Source organism: Ostrinia nubilalis, chromosome 8 (genome assembly GCF_963855985.1).
Source record: "Ostrinia nubilalis chromosome 8, ilOstNubi1.1, whole genome shotgun sequence".
In the NCBI taxonomy this organism is placed as follows: domain Eukaryota; kingdom Metazoa; phylum Arthropoda; class Insecta; order Lepidoptera; family Crambidae; genus Ostrinia; species Ostrinia nubilalis.
This window is the reverse complement of record NC_087095.1, coordinates 12,654,970-12,681,602: the sequence shown is the minus strand read 5'-3', so window position 1 is coordinate 12,681,602 and position 26,633 is coordinate 12,654,970. Positions and strand designations below refer to the sequence as shown.

Genomic DNA, 26,633 nt, shown 5'->3' with positions numbered 1-26,633 from the left:
CTTGTTGCTTGGAGCACTTGTTCTCTGAACTGAACACAACATTACAATTAAACTTAAACTTAACTCCCGGAGCGCCTCGCTCCGTATTTATAGGGCCCCGGGCTATATCCATCCCTTTCTCTCCCGATATTCCTGTCGCTGTCTCTCATGTTCTGGAACATAGTTCTGGAATGTTCGAAGCGAGAGGTCCGATGTTGCCGTCCCGTTTCTTTTTCTCTCGAATATTCCAGAAGTGTGTGGAAGAGTAATTGATGTGCAAGCGAGATGACAGATAATGTGAGAAAGAGATGGAATGTAATTTATCTCTAATCGACTCTAATTGATTATTTTACAACATTTTCTGTCTGTTAACATTGCTAATCAATTCTAATTAATAAATTAGCGTATTTTCTCGGTTGACGTCGCTAACAATCTCCCCCGCAGTGCGAAGCACTCCCTCTTCTGGATGCGACGTCTTGGTAGGAACCAGGACTACCACTCGTCGCGTCGGTCGCCGTAGCACTCCTCCGGGTGTTCGCACGTCGAGGACTCGTACTCTTCCGTCCGGACCGGGGTATACCCTCTGCACTTCCCCTCGTGGCCAAGTGTTCTTTGGAAGCGATACGTCGACTATAAAAACGACGTCGCTGACTCGAGGGTCTTCTGTTTCCCGTCCGGCTGTCTTCCTTGGCATCAAAGTTGGCAGGTACTCTTTTAGCCATCTGCGCCAGAAGTGGTCCGTCAAGTGCTGCGCTGTCCTCCAGTTCGCCTTCCCGATGAAGTCGCGGTCCTCGAACACGCCCGGCGTCATCGCTCCGCAGGATCTTCCGTTCGGGAAGTGGTTCGGCGTGAGTCTTTCTTCGTCGTTGGGATCCGCGCTGATACAGGTAAGTGGACGCGAACTCACAATGTGTTCCGCTTCGAGAAGGAGCGTGTGCAGGACTTCTTCCGGTGATGTCTTTTCTTTCAGGACGGCCATTAGTGTCGTCTTCACCGTGGGGACCCTTCTCTCCTAGGCGCCTCCCATGTTGAGACATACAGGTGGGATGATCATCCAACTTCTTCTTGATGGGACGCTGATGTGCCTGATGCCCTCTACTGGTCTTCTTCAGGTCACTTCCAGCCCGTTTGTTGGCGTCTTTGCAAGGCCGACGTGGTTCCACTCCGATGTACTCTTTCTCGAAGTGTCGGCGAACCAGGGCTTCTGTCCCATCTTCCACTAATCTGCTGTGGTGCACTAATTTCACTGGATCTCTTCTTCCAGCGTTAGATCCATGCAGGACCCATCCAAGGCTGGTCAAAGAGGCAACTGGTTCGGAGGCCTTCCCTCTGCGTAGTCTCCGTGTGACTATCAGCCCCCAATTGTCTTGCCCAATCAGAAGTCTAGGTACTTCTTTGTCGTAGACCAGCTTGTCCTTGATCTTCTGTAAGTGTTTACACTTCTGAAGCATTCTTTCTTCGACCCCTTGTTTCGCCAACTTCAAGTTGTCGATAGTTCTTGCTTCCATGATGTTCTGCAATGGACCCCCTTGATCTTCATGTTGATTTTCTGGGAGTTGCTCTTCTGCATACCGTTCCCCCCGACCATCTCGATGGTGATGGCTTCCGGCTTTCCTTGCGCCCCAATCTTCTTTGCCACTGATGAGTCCAGCAGCGTGACGGTGGACCCTTCGTCCAGGAGCGCGAGCACTTTTGCTGTCCCTTTGGGCCCGTAGAGGTTCACCGGCGTCATCTTCAAGTAGGCCTTTCCGCAGCTCGTGGTGTGTACCGACGATACAACTCCTTCGGCGGGCTTCTCTTGAGTTTTCGCCGCTGCGGGCTTCTCTGAGTGAAGACTGATGTGATGCCATCTCATGCACTTCTTGCATGGTTGTGCCCGACACGTGTTCCTTGAGTGCTTGAAGCGCAGGCATTTGAAGCACATTCTTGCCTTCTTCACCATTTCCCACTTATCTTCAACACTGGCTTCCTTATATTTCTTACATTCGTACAGCCAGTGGTCCTCACGGCACTCTGGGCACTTCTTCGCGTCAGTCTTTGGTTCTTCACGGCGTCCTTCTGTTTGTTGGACATGGTGAACCGGCCTCTTGAACATATTTCTCTTCTGGTCCCAGGACACTTCCGGGGGAGCGTAATCACTGTTAATATCTGCTTCAACTTCCATGAAGTCATACATGAGTTCGAGCGCTGGTTTTCCCTCTGCCCGGCGCTCACGTTGGTACATCAGCCACCGAGACTTCATGGTCGGCGGCATCTTCTCAATAAGACACTCCACGGCCCCTGGTGCGCACAAATATTCTGTCTTGCCGAGTGCCCTGATGGTGGCCACGGCATTGCGGACTCGGCTGGCAAACATGCAGATCTCCCCTGATGACTCGTTGACCCTTGGCAGCCTTTCCATCTTCTTTAACTCCGCCAGGGCTATGGCTCCAGGTCTGCCGAACCGGACCTCCAGGCTCTTCATCAGCTCTTCCGGATCCTCGGCGGTGAACAGGAGGCTCTTGACTGCCTCCCTCGCGTGCCCCTGGAGACACCTTCGTAGTCGCGCCAAATTTTGTGCCGGCGTGAAGGAGCGCGCGGTGTCTTCATATGACCTTCTGAACGCGAGCCATTCTTCACATGCGCCATTGAAACTTGGGAGGTCGACCAGTTGTCTTGTGAGGCCACCCTCTGCCCTCTGTGACAGCTTGGTGATGGCCATGGCTAACTCTTGAATGTCTGTTCTCCCTTCCGTAGGTAGCGGCTGCGGCGGCGGCGGCGGTAACACTTGCGGCGGCGGTGGCGGCGGCAGCGGTAGAACTTGTGGCGGCGGCGGCAGCGGCGCGGCGGGCGGTGGCAGCGGTATCGGTTGTGGTTCCGGCGGGACCCTCTCGGCGATGGTGTTTGAGTGGTCCAACCAATTTTCGACCTGCATTTGCCTGTACTGCACTTCTTCTGGATCCTCTTCCATGTCGGAATCCAATTGGGCCAATTCCAATTCCGCTTTGGCAACTTCCAGTTCCTGGCGGGCCACTCTTAATTTGGCCTCTATTTCTGCCCTTCTTCTTGACGAGCGGACGGAGCGCGTGTCTTGATTCACTCGTGACAGTCGCGGCGTTTGTTCATGCACTTGCGGCGTGGGTGGTGCGTACTGTCCTTCAACAGTCGGCACGGTGGTCACCGTAGTCGCGGGAGTCGCGGCGGCGGCGTTGGCGGCGGCGACGGAGGCGGCGGCAACATTGGCCGCGGTGGGCGTGGAGGCGGCGGCGGCGGCTGCGGCGGCGGCGGCGGCGGCACGTCTCTTCTCTGCTTCCGCGATACGGGCCCTTAGTGCTTCGTGTGGCTTCGTGACGTCGGCGGTTATCTCCTCTGTGTAGGAGCGCGGTGCTGGTTCCCCTCTTCCCAAATGCACGCCGGGCTCTCCCATAACCCGGGTGCTAACAGCCGGCGCGGCGTGGTCCCTGGCGATGCGCGGTGAGGACGCGCCCCCGGCGGGATACGGGGTCAGCGTTGATGAAGTATCCGTGGTTTCCGTCGGAGTACTTCCTCCATGAACCGGCGGCGACGTAATTCTCCCTGCGGCGGCGGCGTTAGCCGCAGCGGCGGCACCTCGTAGCTTCTCCGACCTGGTGACAGGCATCTTCGCTATTCCCGTAATCCGGCTACTCGAAGGACCAGGAAAATGTGGTGATCCGGCTCGAAGGACCAGGAAAATGTGGTGATCTGCAGTGGACTGTATGCGTTTGTGTGTGTTCGAGAGCGCTGACCGGACGATGATGACTGCCGTTGAGAGCTTGCCCTTACTATGTCAGGCGTAGTAGGTGCTACTTGCAGGAATAAAACCACTATTTCACTTGCTGAGACTTCTCGCGTTTATTATTCGCTTCCTTTTCTCAGTTCTTGCTTCTTCAGATCACTTGTTGCTTGGAGCACTTGTTCTCTGAACTGAACACAACATTACAATTAAACTTAAACTTAACTCCCGGAGCGCCTCGCTCCGTATTTATAGGGCCCCGGGCTATATCCATCCCTTTCTCTCCCGATATTCCTGTCGCTGTCTCTCATGTTCTGGAACATAGTTCTGGAATGTTCGAAGCGAGAGGTCCGATGTTGCCGTACCTGAATGTCTCCAACTTCCTCATTGGCCCTAGAGCAATTCCAAGTATACCATAAATAAAAGCCTAATTAGAGTCATCAAACCTCTCAGTCATTCAATTAGAGCCATTAGAACTTCATAACTATGAATTGTTTTCTGTGTGTAAGCTGAGGACACGTGTCCCCAGCTGACACATCTGTATCTTCGTAAATATTTATGCTACGATAATGTATTATACCTCAAAAATTACAGTCGAATCCAAATAGTAGGCTTTCCACTTTTCAAGACTTTAGCTCAAATACTGTTAAAACCACGATCAAAAAACTATGTGCGAGCTGGAGTACCGTGTCTCCAGCTTACACATCTGTATCTTTGTAAATATTTAAGCTACATCAATGTTTTATATCTCATAAATTAAAGTCGAATAAAAAAACCCGACTTCAAATCTTTCAAAGCTTTATCTCGAACCGTTTTCGAACTACGAACCGATTTGTATGTGTAAGCTGGTGACACGTAACACACGGTGGATTATTAAAACCGTATAAGTTAGAGTTGCGTTTTAAAGATCAAATAATTCGTTATAATTAAAGTACACACGAGACATAATTTCAAATCTCTAGGCCTCTTAGTTTCAGAATTAAAAGCCAAAAACTATTTTCCCGCCAAATAATTCAAATAATGTGGGTCGACTGCGACGTTGCCGTTCCGTGCGTCCACTAGAGCAGTCGAATTTGAACCTAAAAACTAGTAGCGTTTGAATCATTTTTATTTGTAGTTTAAATAATTTAATTTCGATTATAAGAATTTTAGACTAGGAGCCGGCTGATTTGTGTATTGAGTACCTAATCCCAACTAATATTATAAATGCGAAAGTAACTCTGTCTGTCTATCTGTCTGTCTGTCTGTCTGTTACGCTTTCCCGCTTAAACCTCGCAACCGATTTTGATGAAATTTGGCATAGAGATAGTTTGAGTCCCGGGAAAGAACATAGGATAGTTTTTATCCCGGTTTTTGAAACAGGGACGCGCGCGATAAAGTTTTTCTGTGACAGACAAAATTCCACGCGGGCGAAGCCGCGGGCGGAAAGCTAGTAACCTATATTTTATAATAACCTATATTTTATAAATAAATAATAATAAATAATGGTTGAGTCCCGGGAAAGGACGTAGGATAGATTTTATCCCGGTTTTTGAAATATGATAAAGATTTTCATCATCATCATAAATCATCTGAAAATTATAAATAACTTGAAAAAATCGAGTATTCGGGTAGCCCTAGTGATACTCTACCTCTGGGCTTCGGCTTGACAGTACTTTTTGGGAAACCTTGTATAGTTCCAAAATACTGAACTGTCCTATCCATGACATTGACAGTGGGGCGCCACCGTCAATACCGGATCGCTGGTTCCGATTTTTGCCATGTTGGAAACCATATAGTTGAACGATGGTAGCGCCCCCCTGTCATTGAGTTTGGTGGGACAGTTCAGCGTGGGTCATCTATATATGTCGTTATGTTCGCTTATTCTTGTAGTTAATTTTTTTTAATTTGATTCTTCAACAGAAGAAGAAGAATTCAATGAGGGTTTTCGCGATTGGAAAATCCGCCAGATGGCAATACGTAGACGCGAGGTCCAAATGCTGCATGATTGGTTATTTTTGACATGACATTGACAGATATGTCAAAATCCACCAAAAACGCAGCATTTGGACCTCGCGTCTACTTATTGCCATCTGGCGGATTTTTCAATCGCGAAAACCCTCATTGTCAACTGTGTTTGTCATAGAGCAAAATCTGTTTGTAACCATAGAGCAAAATATAGTTGTTGCCCATTTTTGCCACTTGACGTAGCAGAATCGTGGGACTTCACGGTATTTAAATAAAAATTAAAGTGGTTGCGTTTAGAAACGCCACAAATATTTGAGCCTTTGGAAACAAGTTCGTTACTTGTATATTAAAATATAATTTTGTTTTACCTAGCTTTTTCTTATTAATAAAATATAGGTTATTAGGTACTCAATACACAAATCAGCCGGCTCCTAGTCTAAAATTCTTATAATCGAAATTAAATTATTTAAACTACAAATAAAAATGATTCAAACGCTACTAGTTTTTAGGTTCAAATTCGACTGCTCTAGTGGACGCACGGAACGGCAACGTCGCAGTCGACCCACATTATTTGAATTATTTGGCGGGAAAATAGTTTTTGGCTTTTAATTCTGAAACTAAGAGGCCTAGAGATTTGAAATTATGTCTCGTGTGTACTTTAATTATAACGAATTATTTGATCTTTAAAACGCAACTCTAACTTATACGGTTTTAATAATCCACCGTGTGTTACGTGTCACCAGCTTACACATACAAATCGGTTCGTAGTTCGAAAACGGTTCGAGATAAAGCTTTGAAAGATTTGAAGTCGGGTTTTTTTATTCGACTTTAATTTATGAGATATAAAACATTGATGTAGCTTAAATATTTACAAAGATACAGATGTGTAAGCTGGAGACACGGTACTCCAGCTCGCACATAGTTTTTTGATCGTGGTTTTAACAGTATTTGAGCTAAAGTCTTGAAAAGTGGAAAGCCTACTATTTGGATTCGACTGTAATTTTTGAGGTATAATACATTATCGTAGCATAAATATTTACGAAGATACAGATGTGTCAGCTGGGGACACGTGTCCTCAGCTTACACACAGAAAACAACTCATAGTTATGAAGTTCTAATGGCTCTAATTGAATGACTGAGAGGTTTGATGACTCTAATTAGGCTTTTATTGATGGTATACTTGGAATTGCTCTAGGGCCAATGAGGAAGTTGGAGACATTCAGGTGTTGCCGTCCCGTTTCTTTTTCTCTCGAATATTCCAGAAGTGTGTGGAAGAGTAATTGATGTGCAAGCGAGATGACAGATAATGTGAGAAAGAGATGGAATGTAATTTATCTCTAATCGACTCTTATTGATTATTTTACAACATTTTCTGTCTGTTAACATTGCTAATCAATTCTAATTAATAAATTAGCGTATTTTCTCGGTTGACGTCGCTAACAGGCGCTGAGAAAAACGGCTCTTTGTGCCCAAGAAAATAGAAATCTATTTAAAAGTAGAACGGCAAAGAGTCCAAAATAAAAGTTAGAATACAAAGAAAATATTCAGACGGCAAATTAGTTTTAGTTGGAACTGCGTGTAACACGACAATGGAAGCAAACATGAATGATTTGGCCTATATTTAATGTAAAGCGACCAAATTATAAAGTTCCATGAACATTTGGGTTACTGGGTCGACAAGCTGCGTCACAACATGACCAGTAAGTACATAATGCAATCTCAATTTTCCAATAAACTCATTGGATTCTGAACTCTAGCTCTTTGGGATACGGGAGCCAGTGTTGTATTAAAATTCCAAGCCTTGGGTGATGGAAAATAAAAATAATTCTTTACCAGGTAGGCGGGAGTGATGTGTGACGAACTGAGCTGACCTCCTTCGTCATATTGCGTAATTTTCTGGGTCAAATGACTGCACGATATAAGTGAACTATATTTTATAATAGCATATTAAGTATGCAATTTAAAAATGACCTAGATATAAATAGATTAATATCGACAGTGCCGTGATCTACATGCATTGAATTTGAAATATCGATCCGTTCTAATAGAAGTTCTAGTTATTTTTTCTGACTCTCTTAGATATTCTTGATATCTGTGTAGGTACTTATTAAATTAAGGTCAATGCGGGGAAGTCCGTCAGAGGGGTAACCACGTATACCCTTACGTAAGGTTCATTTTTGAACAGATACGTTTATAACAGTTAGTTCGATAAAACAGCACGAAATTTTCGTTCAAACTATACAACACAGATGGCGCTAGGTGGTGTTTTCAAGCAATAAAAATCGTGACAACTTTTAGTTTGGTTGTCACGTTGAAGAAGAGTGAGGCGTTTTGTGTTCAAAGTGAAAAAAATAATTCAAAACCAAGTGTTTTTTGAAAGGAAAGCTGGTAAGTGTTTAGCTAATATTAGTAACTGTCGATTTGTGAAGTTTAGTTTGATTTTCAACGTTAATTTAAAGAAATATTCCTAGTGATTAGATTCTAACATCCAAATTCAATATTGGGGGAAGTTCGTACAGTCTGTAAGGGAAAGTCCGGCATATGCCGGTGTTGCCCCTTGATCAGATGTCGTAAACCTTTTGGTGTACCGAACTGTAGTTGCATAATCGAATTTTTTTTAATGTAATATTAGGTACTAAACGTCTTTGAAATCGTCAGAACATTTGCGTAACTAAAATTTTATTGCAATTGTGGTGTATGTCAGTTAAATATTTTATAGTGAGTATATTTTCAACAAAAGACAACTTATAAATTTATTTCTAGGTACAAATGTAAAACGAAAATGGTGCGGTATTATAAATCAAAAAGACAGATAAAGCTTCTTATTCAAAAGAAAAGTTACAAGATGCCGTGAGTGCTGTTAGAAACGGAGAGTTAAGTGGATACAAGGCAGCCCAAATTTATAACATACCGAGAATGACGATTATGGACCATGTCAATAAGAAAAGAGTAAAATCTAATACTCTCGGAAGATGCACAGCTCTTTCTCAAGAAACCGAACATAAACTAGCATCATATCTGCATACAATGGAACGTTACGGATTTGGATTGAGCAGACAAGAGGTGTTAGAAATGGTTGGTCATTACGTGACTTTGAATGGAATACCATAATATAAATTAAAAAAAAAACCAGCCCTGTCTTTTTTTAACCTAATTAACTATTATATGTGATAATAAGCTGCCAAAAAGAAAGTATTAAGAATTAATAAGCTTTCCGATCATTATGGTTATTATAATAAATTTGTTTATTTTTTGTTATAAATTCCTGTTCTCGGGGGTGATAATGACTGATTATATTAAATAAATTAAAAGTAATTGTATAAGTACAAAGAATTAAGAATTATCTAAAGAAGAATTATCTACGCTAGAATGAGAAATTACTGTACTTCACATCGTTGAGTCATAATTTTCCATCTTGTTGCACCTTAAAGTGTAATACTATTGCTCAGTGGCTTCAGAAGTGGCAGTTAAAGATGATAAATAATTATTTTATTAATAAAACTATTTAAGCCTTAAGGTTTATGTGATTTTTGCATTGTCTTGTTTTTTTTTAATAAATAAATATAAGCAAGCATCATAAAATATTGTTTTACTCGGTACATTTATTTATGTCTATTTATAGGCTGACAACCCCTGACCTTAAAAGTATGACGGACTTGCCTCACTTTACAATTACAGCGATATAAAACACGATTGCAATCTTGTATCTTAGGCGTTAAGGTTCACATTTAACTGACATTTATATTCAAATCGATTTCAAATACGCATATACATTAATCTTTAGAATGAAAGATTATAAATGTGGTCGACGGACTTACCCCAAAAGCATGGGGAAGTCCGTCTATACGCCACGTTTTAAAAAAATGCTTTTCTTCATAAAAATAAGCGCAGCAAATTTCATTAAATCATATCATATTATATAATATAGTACATGTTCTCCATTTCTTTTAATCAAAATGAAATCCGGATTAATATCAAAGTATAAATATGGTTGCTTTATGAATTCTCAATAAAGTATGCCGGACTTCCCCGCATTGACCTTACTTCTTAAATGACGTAAGACAAGCCTTGGTTTTATTAGCTAGCTTCAGAAATATTGGTCCTCAGAAACAGAAACCTGCCATAAAAGTCTTTAGTCATGTTACATCTAAAATACCTACCTAACAAAAACGCCTATTGAAGTCGCGCGCGTTCCTCGAAGTAATTTAATTATCATAATCACTAATTCAGAGGCTCTCGAATATTTTTCCGTCAGTTCTAACAATGATTATGGTAAGAGGTTAGTAATGATTGGATTCAATTCCAAGAAGTTCCAATACTTGCAATACAACAAGGACTATGAATAAAGCGACTGAAGTCAGTCACCGTAAAACAAAAACACACCGAAAATTCTAGATGGTTCAGGCGTCTTTGTCCAAGACAAATAATGAAGCTGTTAATTGTTCATTTACTGCTCTCTGGACAAGATCAGGCGAGACCAACTGCGCACCAGGAAATTAAAAATAGGCCCGCAAAACACATGCGTGCTCTTTTACCGAATTGATTACAACTAGCCAGTTAGCTTTTTGTTTTTAATTACAACAACGTAGGAAGCCACAGTTTACGGCCTCTTTTTTGGGCCAGTAACATTTGCTTGAAACAAAACAAGAGCTAGATTCTTCTGCGGAAGCCGTTAAATTATCTAGGCAAGGTCAGGGTTTGTTTTTTGTTGTGTTCTGTTTATTTAGTCAATTAAATCTTAAATAAAATACATAACGCGCATCATCCCAACTAATATTATAAATGCGAAAGTAACTCTGTCTGTCTGTCTGTCTGTCTGTCTGTCTGTCTGTCTGTCTGTCTGTCTGTTACGCTTTCCCGCTTAAACCTCGCAACCGATTTTGATGAAATTTGGCATAGAGATAGTTTGAGTCCCGGGAAAGAACATAGGATAGTTTTTATCCCGGTTTTTGAAACAGGGACGCGCGCGATAAAGTTTTTCTGTGACAGACAAAATTCCACGCGGGCGAAGCCGCGGGCGGAAAGCTAGTCTTAACATAAAAAATACATTACAGATGGTACCAAGTAGTTACCGATCACGACTTGATGATCTTACCACTAGTAGGAGGTAAGTTTAGGTTTTTTGTAAGCTGACACGGATTAAATATCAATTGATAATATTGCAGAGAGTGATCAGATTGACTGTAATGTTTGCTACTGATCACTTATGGCTGAGGTTTCTTCTTTGCCCGAATACTGCAAAGTGACTGTTGATGATATTATTAGAAAAAAACGAAGTTCAAAACAATACAAAGGTACAGACGCCTAATTCATATCACAATGCTTGCACTAAACAAGCCCCTAGCAATACTGCTGACACAATTGAAAGCGACAACCGTCCGTCTTCTCCAATTAAGAATAATTCCCTCGCTCATGCTGAAGTAACAGCAATTAATGAAATTGTAAAATAAAAACAAGACTATTTACACAAATTAGCCGCATGTGTAACGACTGGAGCTAAAAGTAACACAGCATGCGATGAGCAACGTGACTGCAGTGATACTTATAACCATTCATTCCATGTGTAAATTAATACGGCTAAATACCGGGAACTTTTTAATAAAGGATATTGTGACATCCGTACTGTTTATATAATTTATTTTAATTGAAATAATGTGATACTTTTGATTATCAACAACACAGATGCAGGAGCTCTAGGGTCTACAAACGCAACGCATTTTGAGTCTCTTCGACAAATAAGTATTCACCAAAATTGGTCGATTTATTTATTTTAAAATGTATTTTAGAAGCTGCATAAGACACTGCACAGTGTTTTCTATAGATTTATTTTTAAAACTGCAAATCTCGGATTTATTTATGTACTCTAGTCTTAATTTATTTAGACGTTTACAAGAAACTAGGAAATCTACTCGGTTTATTGATAAACATACATTAATTTTCTACCGCATTCAGACTTCTGGATAAACGCCCGATTCCAGCTGTTTTTGTTCTCAGTCCAAAGTGCAACTGAAGTTTACGTAAAACTATTGCATCTAGGTAGATTGCCTAAAGCCGAAAGATCAGTTGATTCTTAAAAGCGGAGACCATATTATTGATTTGTCAAAAGAAATTTTTATACCTACGACTCAGCAGTTCCAGCAAGATCCAACGACAATATTATAGGGAGCATAGATTGGAGTATCCTTTATGTATTAACAAGATTAATTTTAAATTACGTCTTCATTTGTTTTCTTTCAAATACGGGAACTAATTTTAATGCCACTTATGTCGTCTAATCGTTTGCCAAGCGACTCATAATACATATAGCAAAACAAATAAACAATATGACTCCATAACGTAAGTAGGTAGGTACTTAAATATTTAGCGGCGACTGAACTTTTGGCAATTTTCCAGGGACAGTTATGTATTAACCATTCAATTAAAAGGACCTAATAAACTTATAAAAATATTCATGCCATTAAGAACTGCAAAAAGAAAAAAGGAATTAACCTTATTATAATAAAATATGTGCTTTAGATGGAAATAAGGAAGATCCAAATAACCGGTTAACTGATGAAAAGAAAAATAATAATAATTTGTATTGGATAAAGATTTGGATGATGGCTTATCCGATTGGTGATTCACTTTGTGGTGTATTTACTTTCAAGAAATAAAAAAGTTATTAATTTTTTTTAGCACAAGAAGAGTCGCATCTGAAAAAAATGTCTTGGCCTAAATTATTTGCTACTGGCAACTTAACACTTTTACTATAACATCGTTGTTAATTGCCTAATTAAATAGATTAGGTACCTATACGAATTGATTGAGTGATTTAACTTTAGAGTGATGCTCTACTTAGAGATGTAGATCTAGAACTCTAAACTCTGAATAGGTTCAATTAGTTGCAACGAATCATGAAAAAAAGATAAAAGAACGACATATTATTATAATATTTTCAATTCACATTTATTTTTATGTTGTCGCGACACTCGTGTTGTAAAATTGAAGCGAGTATTTTGATTGAAACTAAATTAAGTAATTTACATTAACCGTGACTCATCAATTTTAAGTTGCTTAGTTCCATCACACTATAACTATAACCGGCGTTTTTGAATATTTTTGATTGCCCTAAACTAACAGGTTTGAGATTTTTTTGATAATTAAAACTTTTTTTTTTCTTTACAAATATTTAAGGAAGGTCGACGGTGTTACGGTTGGCATCTAAAGATGAAATTATCGTCAAAAAGTGGCAACACAGTTCAATATCGATTCTTTCCACACCATTCGAGTAATATCAATTACAGCCATCAATCTTAATTGAAACGCACTGTAATAGTCGCCCCACCTATCACGGAGCAATTTGTGCATATTAATCGATGAGAATCTAACGAAATGTCTGGCCATTGTGTTAATTTGGTACAATATGAGTGTTGTTAGAAGTGATGTTCTTAAGAACCGTTATGGATGCCAATGGGAAACGAATAACTAAGTTATTATTTAAAAGCCAGAAAGGCAAAAAGTGACTTGACGTCATTTTTGTGCCATATTCTATTGTTGTTTTGTAAAATTCATTGTATTGAAAGAACAATCAGACTTAGGTAGAGATTAGTAAGTAGGTCCTATTTAAAAATACTTTTTAAAAGTATCTAATACGTTTGAGAAAACGTGAATTATGTTGTTTATTTACTACGAAATCCAGTCTTAACATCTGAAACTTAACTGACAGACAAGTTTATGATGTGAGCGAACAGTTAAAATAATCAAGTCAATATCTGGTATACTCGTAACGTCAAAACTTGTATGTTATTTCAACATATAAACATTTCGACTGCGAAGGACGCGAGTAAACTTTGTATTTGCTAATGTAAAATCAGTGTCAGTTTCGTTTGAAATTTCAAGAGAAAAATCTTGTTGATTTGATTCTGACCTAATGGAAAAACATTGGGATCAAATCATAAGGGAAACGTCACCTGCATCTTTCAGGGTCTCTGATAAAAAAAACTTGCAGAAGTTGACATCCGCAAGCTGTCACCACTGTGTAAATCTTGCCGAAGTTGGCTAGTTGGGTAAACAGCTTGTTGATGTCAACTTCTGCAAGTTTTATTGCTAAGTTTAAGATCTATCTATAGACTGAGTTGCACCATCATACTTTAACTTTGACAAACGTCAAAAATCTGTCAAGTTAAAGTTAGGTGGTGCAACTCAGCCTACGTGCACCACCTTATTCTAACCGTAACAATAACGATAACCGGTGCTTTTTGTTTGGAGTTTGACAGATTTTTGACGTTTGTCAAAGTTAAAATAAGATGGTGGCAACCCAGAACCCAGCCTTAGAATTTGCAACTCACAAATTGAAGATAAACTAAGTCGATCGAAAAGTTTAACCTTTTGGACAGTCGTATTGTTAGATTTAGGTATAAATAGACGGTAAATGTCTCATTCTAGAATTTAAACGTTTCCACTTCCAGACTAACAATTCCTTTTGTTTACAGGTGACGTGTCGACCGACGACCTCGAGTTTAGTCTATTTGGGTCCAACAACTGCGATTGACGATTACTCAACTGTTACACAACATTCTAATTTTGAATCGATACGTTACAAAATGGCCATTTACTGATGTGCAAAACCACGTTTTGTGGCAAAACTGTGATAGGTACCTGACAGTGTGACGCGCCAAGTAGGTAATTAAAAAAAAAGCTTATTAAAACATCGACAAATTATTAAACGAACAAATTGTAACTGGCAGTTGTTATTATTGAAAAAAAAAAGTAATGATTTTGACTACACTTTCTACGAAGACAAATACTTTCATAAAACGATGTTTTTAAGGTAAGTAAGTATTTCTTGGTTGAAGATGCTGCACTTCACATCCAAGTTAAAAGGGTTATTTTTCGTATTATTATCCGTCTTCTCCACAAATACTGTTAGTCAAAATATACCTACCTACATGACAATCTTTACTTTGCATTGGCACGCAATGATTTTATAGGTGTTATGCAAGAGTTAACTAGGAATAGTTGTTTGTTTTGGATTTCCCGCCTCGTGTAGCTTGTGTCCAAAACAAACCGCTGGTGATACCAGGTATTTATAGTTTGCTGCCACAGTTGCCAACCTTAAAAATGTCTGTGACTTACTATCCCGAAATTAAATTAGATAAGATTTTTTAAAGGATTATCAAGAAAATTTGATTACACAGGTTTTTCTCTGGAGCACTTTTTTATGTTCTTCGAGGTGGTACACGTAACTGGTAGTAAGACTAGTAAGTAAGTAATGTAAGTAAGCTTAGATTAATAAAGCCTAGATAGATAGTCGGTGCACGAAAGGTGAGGCAGTTTTTAGTGAGCCGGAATGGCTCACCCGTAAACGTCACATGAACTGTCAAAGTGAAAAATTGGTAAACACGTCCGACGAATTTTAATTAATTAAAACGGTTTGTGCTGTGAAAGGGTGTCTAAAATACATCAGAAAAACGAAACAAAGTGACCAATGTTACATTTCATAAGTAAGTACTACAATTCGACGCGTATTTTGCTTGAATTTGGCTTTCAAAAATTAAATACGGGAATGATACCAGTAACAAGAAAATTTATTTCCCAATTGTTCGCCGTACAAATACACTTCCTTTTTTATGAAATCGAGACTTTTAAGTCGATTTATCTTATTGTAATTAGGTAGGTAGGTACTTTGAATTCAATAAATAAGTAAGTACATGATGCGTTTTGTTTTTGTTAATTATAAAATAATTAAAAACGTATTAAAAATTTCCCTACTTTCGGGAAAATCGCCTTCACTGTCTACACTCCCCAACAAAATTGACACTAATGACATAAGATTTTTGCCTCACTCTTGACGAAGCGTTTGTATGAGACTATCCATCTAGGTTTTATTAATCTAAGTAAGTAAGTAATATAATATTTATTTGTCCTCTACTTATTTTTGTGTAAACTTATATTAATGCCGAATAGTAGTAGCTACCTATTGTACCTTATTTTCTTTCCCAAAAGGGTTTAAGGTTTGCAAAATATTCCATTATCTTTCTTTATTGTGAATGAACAGATGGTACGAGTATGATGTTTATGGTATACCTACACATTATCTACCTATAATATTTGTGATAAATACAAATAATTTATACGTTTATCAGTCACGTCTTGTTTATCACGATGTTTTTATTGTAATTTAACTAAGTAATAGTTTCTGAGATTGCATCAGGAAATCATTTGAATTAATTAAAAATAAGGTAACAAATCCATAGAAAAAAATTTAAACTACAGTAAAATTGGCCGCCAAAGAAGCTTAGAATTAATTAGTGCTAAATTGAGAAAACAGGAAGTCCTTTTATACATATTACTAGCTTTCCGCCCGCGGCTTCGCCCGCGTGGAATTTTGTCTGTCACAGAAAAACTTTATCGCGCGCGTCCCTGTTTCAAAAACCGGGATAAAAACTATCCTATGTTCTTTCCCGGGACTCAAACTATCTCTATGCCAAATTTCATCAAAATCGGTTGCGAGGTTTAAGCGGGAAAGCGTAACAGACAGACAGACAGACAGACAGACAGACAGACAGACAGACAGACAGACAGACAGACAGAGTTACTTTCGCATTTATAATATTAGTTGGGATTAGTTGGGATGTAACAAAACAAACATTACTGAGTAAACTAGAGATCAATGTTTTTCAGAAATAAACTAAAATACAGTTCTCGAAATATCTAATGTTTCTTAGTAATTACCTGCCACCTTGAAACAAAATAAGAATGCAAATAGATGTAAAGTATGTTGCAGCTAGACTGTGAATTCAGCATTCTTAGATTATTTACGTAATTAACAGAATATACCCGTACCGCGCGGGAATAACTTGACATCTCGACCTGCACTTTTTTTTTTTTATTAGCTTAAGCGCTTCCTCTACCTTATACCCTACTGGTATAAAAAACTCAACTCGAAATACCCAAAAATACTTGAAATACAGCTCTTGTTCATAAGTAAATATCTCTAATTTAGGCAATAAATATTTGACATAACGATATATCCAATTAATATTATTCTTACAAACATTTATATTTCGATTTATCAATGTATGTCAGAACATGTATTTATTAATATCTCGACTTATACATTTATAGATTTTCGTTTTTAATTTGACAAAAACAGTTATCAAGTTATGATCCCCTCTGAGTACTAAACACATCCATGATATATGTGCAGTTGTGTTGTTATGCACGCAGTCAAGAGTTTGGATATTTGGAGTTATCCAGCTATTACCTTCTTATAATCATATTTTTATATGTGTCATTAGCAGTTGTTAAAATATAACATTGTCAGGATTTCGAGCGTCTTTAAATATTTTTTACTTACCAACCCCTGAAAATATTTTTTTAATATATTTAAGCGTTAATTATTACTTTTAATACTATTTTCAATAGTTTAAAACTGAATTAACGTTTAAATAGCAAGTTGAAAGAAGAAGGATAAGTTTAGTCAATAGGTAGGTACTATCTACTAATGTTTTTTTGATAACAGACTAATATTTCGTTTGACAACAGAATTTAAGTAAAAAATCTAATAATAAACTTTTAGGTCAATTTTAAGTTCCGGATAATTTTATTTTTAAAGTCTATTTGACTTCAATGACATTATTTAGGAATAATGATGAGGTAAAAGTAAGTAGGGTCGATACGCCAGATCTCGTCCATTTAGTGAGTTGGTAGATTTGAGGAATAAAAATAATATACAATTTTTCGTAATCATTTTGAACGAAAAATTGTTGTCATTCAGTCATTATGCTCCCTTTAGTCTTTATAAGTATAGTATTAAACTTGCTCTAAACCATTAGAAGTTTTAATATTATCTTTGTAATATTAATAAAATATAGAAAAAATGCATTCAAAATCACTAATAATTAATAACAGCATGGAAATAAAAAAATATAAATAAAATCTTACTAATTGGTATTCAAAATATTTAGCTATCACACTTAATAATTTTAAATATTTAAAAATATTTTTTGTAAATATTTTTTGAAATTTCAATAGTATGGCAATTGCAAATTGGCAATATGGTATCCTCTCTAGGCACAGTTTGCTTTTTAATATTATTTACAACATCTGTATTTAGAAAATAGTCGTGATAATGTGGACGCAAATTGGCTATCACAAGGGTAAGCTACATTAAGAGCGTGTATTAGCGTCCAGGAAAAGGCCTAAGTACTGAAAAAAATCTTCGTATTCGATACGTCATGTAAATAACGTTTTACATGATATAAAACATGCATTGTTTTGTATATTTTAATATCTTAGACCCAGTTAGACCAGACCGCGATCACTTCTGACGCAAAGTGGAAATTGCATTGTAGTAAATTCGCATCCACCTTATTTTAAGTGTCATTTAATAAAGTACAATCATCGATATCATTATCCGTATTGTATGGTTCATGGTTAAGGCTTATAGACTGCGGTAAATCCCAAACTACACCTAAATATATTAAAAACTTACCTTGAAACGCGCACCTGCTCATGTGGGATTTATTTTTGGCAAAAACGGTAGCATGCTATAAGATTTTTTTAATGTGAGTTTACGTGTCATACATTCAGGGAATTATAGCAATAGCTTTCGTTCTAGAGTGATCCGTCATTTGGACGTGAACTGGACGGTGGACGCGAAAGGGCGTGTCGACCTTACGCAAAAATGTATCCAGCTAATTTTAATTATTTTAAGCTTAATGGTAAGCTTAAAATAATTAAAATTAATTGTGCTTGTTATGAAGCATGGCTTTTGTTCTTTTATTTGTCTTTTTTTAAATTTTAAGTAAACGTACAATTACCTGATCAAAAGCGATCATAATCTGCGATTAAATTTGATTTTTCTAATAAATTTGCTACTATTTCATTGCAAAAGTGATAAAAATATGTTCTATTTTTATGTTTTGTTTTTTTACTTAAACTTCATTCAAAATAATTAACTTAAATCCAATTTTTACACCTTAAATATTTGTTTTTCTTTGGTGAATAACTTGACAAGTCGTCGGTACACAACTTGACAAGTCTTTTTTTTTTAATAGATTAAGAAGATAATTTAATCAAACTCTTACGCCAATCGAAAGATATGCATCAAATTAGCTTATTTCAATCATAAAAATATCAATTATCATTAATTCCGATTTACCAGGGAACTCTAAACTTTAAAATCGCTCCCCTGAAAAGTACGCAAAAATGACATGTCAAGTTATTCCCGCGCGGTACGGATACATAGTTAGATAATTTTTTATTTTATTAAATATCTGTCTGAGTCTTTAACGTCTCAAAACAAAACAACATTTTTTACTTCCCACTGTAAAATTATACTATTATTATTGTTATGCTCGATTTCACAGTATAACCATGACAAATAAAAAATGGTCCACTTACCAACATGCGATAAACTGGTGAGATCTGACTCTGAAATGAAAAAAACAATAATGTGTGAAAAAATGCAATGAAGTGCGTGCAAAAAACAAGGCCTCCACATTATGAAACATCTAAAATTACTAGGGATGATTACGACAAGTTTTCTTAAATAACTCAAGAGAAAAAAAAAACACGTTACATAATTTTTACGCGTGCAATCAAAAGCGAAAAAGAAACAATGATCTAAAATAATAAATTGAATAAAGTCAAAGTTAAGAAAAAATCGTAACGTGATCATCAAATAAATTGATTGCACCTCTTAAATTGTTAAATTGTTTCATATAAAAGAATTACTTTATATTATTGTTGCAACATAGAAAATTGGAATATTTTTAACGAAACACCTACTTGTGACGTTTTGCGTCACGATTTTAGATTGTAGAAAAACTAAAATGTAGTACGGTAGAGGAATACGGTCCAGGCGCCATATTTAAATGCATAATACCATCATTAGCCAACTGCATTACCATAGATAACTCGAGTGTCATTACGTAAAAGGGAATAACGGTAAAGCCAAGTCAATAATTCCATTTTATAAGAACACAACAGCGCTTGCGCAGGAGTCTTCAATTGTTTCCTCGTTCTATACGTTTCCGCGGTTATTGGTATTCTCCCATTGTCTGCTTTGTTGTCTTACCGTATCTGAGATCTGATCGTTTTTAATTGTTGTTTTATTGCCTACAGAATTGAAATTTGCAAGATGCCGCGTGCAGTGTGTACTAATATCTACAATCGTTTTACTCTAAGCTCTTAATCTTCAAAATCTGTACAGTAAAACTAAAAAGGAAAATACAAACTGACCTTAACGCATCTAAAACGGGTTGTTTACGTTAAAACGTTAGTAATGTTTTTGATCAGCCTTTGTGTCATTTAGATTACCGAAATCACAAACACGCTATGACGTAGATGCGTATTTGCTCAACGCGTTACAATTTGGTCACAGCTGATGAAAAAGGCCAAATATGACGTCCACACGTGATTAACACGAACCAAACAATGATTAAAATTATGATATGCACGAAAAATAACGTATTGCACCATCTGATTCTGAAAACAGTGTTACTTGACAACAATAGAAATATTTTTATCTCGAAATGTTATGACAATTCTGTAATATGTATGAAAACAATAAGTTGTTAGTAGGAAATTGAATGTTATTATCATGTATCATTGAATGTATTTAATAGGTGTGGTATTGGTGTCGCTGTAAGGGACAGACTGTATTCACAGTCATAGTAAATAATATAAAAGGGGATTTAACACGATTTGTGTAGGTATCTAATGCAATTGAATAACTTACTGATCAGCCGCATAAAATGTAACAGCTCAAGATTTTACTCCAGGTTTCATTAAGTTAATTTAAAATACAACAAGACAGAAGAAGAAGGATGAGCTATATTTAGCTCAAGTTGTGTAAATAACTATAAAATTTGCTTTATTTAGGTGGATGGTAATTGTACCAAATAATAAAAGTAATAAAAAAAGTTTCACTCTGCCCTTTAACTGACCATTACTCTCATATTGATCTCCCTTGGGGATATTATGATAATCCTCGACAAATACGTGTAATGTTAGTATTATGTTGCTACTGACACTGACCTGCCACGCAAAGACGTCAAGCATTCGGATAAAAATAAATATAACTACAATACTGTGGAATTATTCTCGTCTCCAGGGGGCCTGATAACGTTATCTTGCAATTATAATTATAGCTCGTTAATCTGTTTCTTCTGTAATCTCAGCTCATTATGAAATCAGCCGCTCTCTGTGTGTCTGTCTGTTACCTTAATTAAACTTCTTTTATGTACAATTTAACCGTTGTCGTTTATTAGATAGGTAAACAATAAAAATCTAAAGCAAACTTGCACATAAGGAGAAAGTTCTCAAACATTCTGAACTTTGTCTTGATTTTCGTTTACCTGGTCCCAAAATAAGTAAGGATCCATTCTGCACCTGGACAGATGGGACTCAAGCATCTACATGACAAATATCTGTGATAAGAGATATCAAAAGTGTTATGACGAACACTAGAGAGTTGTGAGAGTCAAACCAATTCGCTAAGTAAGAAAACAAGATTGTTATCGATGGAATAGACCCGTGCCCTCGGATCAGAGTTCCTTGATACTTGATAAGCCTGAGAACGGGCTGATTGTATGCAATTTGCCGCTGTATTTCGTCACGGAGACAAATTATCAAGATAATGAAGCGGTAATTAAGACATGAAGATGCAAAAACGTTTGTTCTCACAGATCTTGTGATGAGAAAGTTACTGACTGACACTAAGTAGTTAACCACTAAATTAACATGACACAGCATATTGTTGGTAAATGGGATCAGGTTATCTGGATTGCCTACATAATGTTAGAAAGTGTTTATCACATTAAAAAATCTTCTGCATAAAGGTTAAGACTGACTAAGGCTTAACATTATACATTTAAGAACAATAAATCTGACCATAGCCACTGTGGTAAGAGCAGTCGCCTTGGAGCGGAAAGGTCATGGATTCGAACCCTTTAATCCTACTAACCAGTTAGTAAGTAATAACTTCTGGACATTGAACTGGTGCTGGCTTCATGTTGACATTCAGTGAGATCTCACTCAGGTCACCCATGTGATTTGTGTGGTTATCGATATTTATAACATACAATAATGAGGTCAAACTGATCTGGCCCCCGGTAAATGATCATATTAATCTTGATCATTACATTTAAATGAAAGCATTCAAATATCGAAATTCTCCTCAGAACGTTAAAAAAGTCATGGAATTTTACATAAAGTCGTTTCAAGAAAAGTCTGATTTAATAATTTGTCTGCAACATTTTGAAAAATTTATGTATTTTTGTTGAGAAAATTGTTTAGCTACCACCTAAAATACAAATAGTTTTACCTATATTTTCAATTTCAGCATTTTCTATAGCTTTTAGCTTTTACTTACAATGACGTGGCTCACACGGCACTGCACCAAGTAGGTACAATCTAATCCTCTCGAATTCTCTGAATTATGTAATGATGTTTCATACAAAGACTTTATTTGACAGCTGACTGACAAATAAACATTCGAGAAGTTGGGTAAAAACTGCGTAGATTTCGCTGCGTATTTATACCGGTTAAAAGTCAAAACATTTACTTTAACTATCTAGTAAACAAGTAGTAATAAATCGTGTTTTTAAGTATCGAAAAACATAACAATTCAGTTGTATTTTTTCAGGCTTCAAAACAAACGTTTTTTTGAAGTTTTATGCACCAAACTGAGAGATTGTTAAGAATAATTAAATTACTTTATCATTCAGACGTCTTATGTTATAAGCTGAATAAAAGAAATCTTAGTAGGTAGGTACGAGGGTATTTTACATAGAGCCACCCTTGTGTGGATTTAAATTATTTTCACATGACTGTGTTCTCTTCATGCAAATAAATGGCTGTCATAATCACAAAAACAAACAACATTCTTCTATCTATAGGATATTGTGACATATTCTCGTGATAATTAATTTTCATTGGTGATCACGATGCATAGAGCAAGACAAAGACTACGGAACCCTGCGCGTGACCATTGGCAAAATAAGTAAGCCTTTAACTGTAAACTCTTGCTTGAGCCTCTTAACTGCGATCTCTATACATAACACAGAATTTCTAAAGTTAGCTGACTTAGTTCTGAGAACTCCTCAATTTTCTAAACTAATTAATTAAAATAACTTGGTTCTTCCGTAAAAACAAATTTTAATGTGTGATCAATTGACGCAAAACGAAATGGATTAATCATGTTAATGCTAGGAGTAGTGTCGTTAATTTTCTGTAAAATACGCGGAAAAACAAAAATAGTGAAGAAGAAATAAGAAAATCCACGTGCTCCTGCGCTTTGTTTTGGAGAGGAGAGCCAAATACAGGGTTGTTAAACTTTATTTAGTTTAGTAAAAATTTACTTAGCATTATATTTTTTTGATAAAAGGAAGTGCTTTTTAATCCCGAAGCAGCAAGTTCAAGTGCTGTCAAGAGTGTCAAGTATGAAATTGTTGCTTATCTATCTTACATTACATACATACTTAACCCATTAATTCTTTATTTGGTCACCAGTGTTAGAACAAAAGATTAATAACTGCAAAAGACCATTCTATGATAACCCTGGCCCCATACAACGTGTCGGCGCCACGTTAAGGTTTCTGAAACCGCAAACATTGTCGAAGGGGGTCACATGTATACGTTACAACTGCTCAGCACACCAAGTGTGACATTTGTACTGCAAAAGTCGCTCATACATCGTTGCTGATAAGGGCAACCTTAAGATCAACGAGTTGTCGAGCTACGTGTGGATTTGCTCTTGTAAGTTACAATGACAGTAGAGAACCGGTGATTAAGCAATAATAAATCCTCCTTGGACTTTTCCTTCTCCGTATTAGTAAACTTATCCTAGATGGTCTACGTCATCTGTAATGCAATATCGCCACTGACGTCACGATCCTGACCACATCGAATCAACTTTGATGTTCTATACCTGATAATTGATAATAACAAATTAAAAACCTCATTCTTCGAGCAAGGAGTTACCCGAAAACACGTTTTATGACGTTCAGTAAAATAAATCTGTTGTTGAGTAATTTGAAAATATTTATTTATCGTTTTAAAAATTCGACAAGCATTCATTAAGATGAGGGGAATACCTAACCTGCCTTAACTTGGTTTTAGGTATTATTAAATGATCAATTTTAATTTTGAGGTTAAATTCTGTGCTGCCCGCATCCAGTTGCTTCCCGCCGCGTCCATCACCAGACCGTCGGTCCATCGAGTAAGGTCTGCCTTACACAGATAGCCAGAACGTCATCAATGAATTAAAAACAAAGTTTACATTTGAACAAACTTAAGAAATGAGATGGTCCATTTTCATTAGGTCAGCCTCGGATAATGGAATCTCTGGGAAATCGGTATTGTTCCATCAACAATTTTAAGTATACTTTTCTTCTCATATTCCTTGCCTAAGAATAGCATGCCAATGGTTAAAAATTCTTAATACGTGGTAAATATTTTATTTACCGTTAAAATAGATATTGTTGCAATAAATCCCGTGAAGTGATAATTTTATAATTCTTAATACGGGTCTTAAACACGATTGTTACTCTGAACGGTACAAAAAGCAATAGTTTAATTGAATAAATCTCATTTCTTTCTAGTTATTTTATTACATTAAGTATGTGCTCAGGATTATAAAGAGTGAATTATGGCCGTTGTAAATATCCATACTTCATACAATTTAGATAAAAATCTTTACACGATTTAACTATGTTTCCATAGGAATCACACGAAGTATGCGCGCGGAAATAAAAGAAAGATTACCATGTTGATATAACTATAGTGAAATGCAGTAGGCTCTTTAAAATACACTGTAGAGCTCTCATCTTTTTTCCACGTATTCCATTAAGATCTTTTGTTAACCCATTAGTGGTAAATAAGTCAAGGTTTCCAGCAAAACTATTGTAACCTCCAATCTTACTTTTATAAAGTTCAGTTCATCAAGAAAACTGAGGAAGAAAAGTACTCGAGTGGCATGGCGATCACGAGTTGAAAGACGGAGTGTGTGGGCAGTCTGGGCAGGCCTCACACTAGGTGGACCGACGTCTGGTGAAGGTCGCGGGAAGCACCTGGATGCAGGGGGTGCAACTATGCAAGACCGGTCGTTGCGGAAATTCTCGGGGTAGGCTTTGTCATTTGGCTGAAACGAAGTGACTCTACTGGGCTTATTTCTCTTATGTAATAACAAAGAAATACAAGTTATGTAATAAATTGATACAGTTGCGCAAAACTATTTCGTTTTCCATTCCACGGACTTTGTTTCCTGGATTTGTCATTCCATATTAAGTTTCCACTGGAAAATCAAATACGACTCAAGTGTTTATGTTTATTTACAGTGTTGTTACTTGTTAATCAAGTTGTGTTATTTTATATCCGTAATTGTTACCAACATAAGTTAAAAAATATCATACAAGCATGCGGAAAAACTAGAGCCAACTCTGATTTATTTTGACTCATTGAGAAATACGTAAAGTACTATACATAATGTAACAAATAGCTTAGTTAGTAAAATAGATCACACAACCCATTCTTACGTTTAAATTAGTATTTTAATAGGTGTAAGCTGGTGAGTATGAGTTGTTTGAACTTTATTCTTTTCTGTGACTTTGTTAAAGTTTATGTACTTAGAGGCCTAAGCACAGAATAAGTAATAGTACAGGTACAGAAGGATTACTCCGCAAGACGATTTAAATAAATGCGATTCTTGCTACGACGCGATACAGTGGAATTCAGCTCGCACAGCACTACGTACCTACAATTTTATTCACCTACAAGTTTTTTCTCTTTCTATCGCGTGCCTCTGAACTCTTCTTACGCTGTTAGGGTTGTTGTCTAGTGAAAAAATAATTAATCTACTTATTTGTGATGAGGTACGTATGTAGGTAAGTATGCATTTATTATGGAAAACCTTGGGAGAGGCCTTTGTCCAGCAGTGGACGTCATTTGGCTGAAACGAACGAACGCATTCTGAGCAGTAGTCATAGTAGGTTAGGTTCCTATACTATCCTAAGAATTATTGATTACCTACATGGCCAACATACCTTTCAGCATCTTTGGGAAGCGAAAAAAAAAGATAAATCCGGTAGATTTCTTTTCGAATTTAAACACCCGAACGCCGCACAATATTTCTTTCTCTTTATGTCCATTTTTAAATAATACTTCGATCATAGAATTATAATCATACTACAACGCACGCCAGCGTCCTGACGGGCGCGCGCGTGACACTCGACTGATATAATACCCGCCGGCGGGGCGCTTCGCTGTAGGTAATTATCGGATGTACCGCGCGGAGTGAGCCAGGCCTGGCCTAAGTAATATTGATCGGTCAAACAAATCCTTCGCTTCAGCCAAATGACGTCCACTGCTGGTCAAAGTCCTCCCCCAAGGTTTTCCACAATGAACGGTCCTGGCTCCTGCGCTGCCCTTGTCAATTACAAATCCCAACTATATAATATTATAAATGCGAAAGTAACTCTGTCTGTCTGTCTGTCTGTCTGTCTGTCTGTCTGTCTGTCTGTCTGTCTGTCTGTCTGTTACGCTTTCCCGCTTAAACCTCGCAACCGATTTTGATGAAATTTGGCATAGAGATAGTTTGAGTCCCGGGAAAGAACATAGGATAGTTTTTATCCCGGTTTTTGAAACAGGGACGCGCGCGATAAAGTTTTTCTGTGACAGACAAAATTCCACGCGGGCGAAGCCGCGGGCGGAAAGCTAGTTAATTATAAATTAACAAATCCTTACAATCAAATTATTTTATCATTTTATGTTAAAGAATTCTTGCTAGTAACTCAGGTATTTTCCCTTACTTAACCAATAAACTTACATTGTTAGGTATTTTATCTACTTTTTGTCATTGTAAAGATTGGTTTTTCCAACACTTACCTACTTACCTCTGTGTGCATAAAAACAAGCTTCCTTCATAACAGCAACAATCGTCAACGCCAAATATCACAAAAACCCCACGTAAGAAAACCATACTGGAAAT

The 26,633-nt window shown here is 37.3% G+C and overlaps 1 protein-coding gene across 3 annotated transcripts in view; it reads right to left on the bottom strand.

The window, feature by feature from the left end:
• The window catches only part of LOC135073978 (uncharacterized), a 287,319-nt gene that overhangs the window by 77,129 nt on the left and 183,557 nt on the right, over positions 1 to 26,633 (bottom strand). For 2 of the 3 annotated variants that reach the window (XM_063968258.1, XM_063968260.1), the window contains one exon: positions 19,046 to 19,075. The exons of the other annotated variant lie outside the window; for it this stretch is intronic. In XM_063968258.1, the coding sequence (XP_063824328.1) occupies positions 19,046 to 19,075 (30 nt within the window). The remainder of the gene's footprint in view (positions 1 to 19,045; positions 19,076 to 26,633) is intronic. 3 annotated transcript variants of the gene reach the window in all.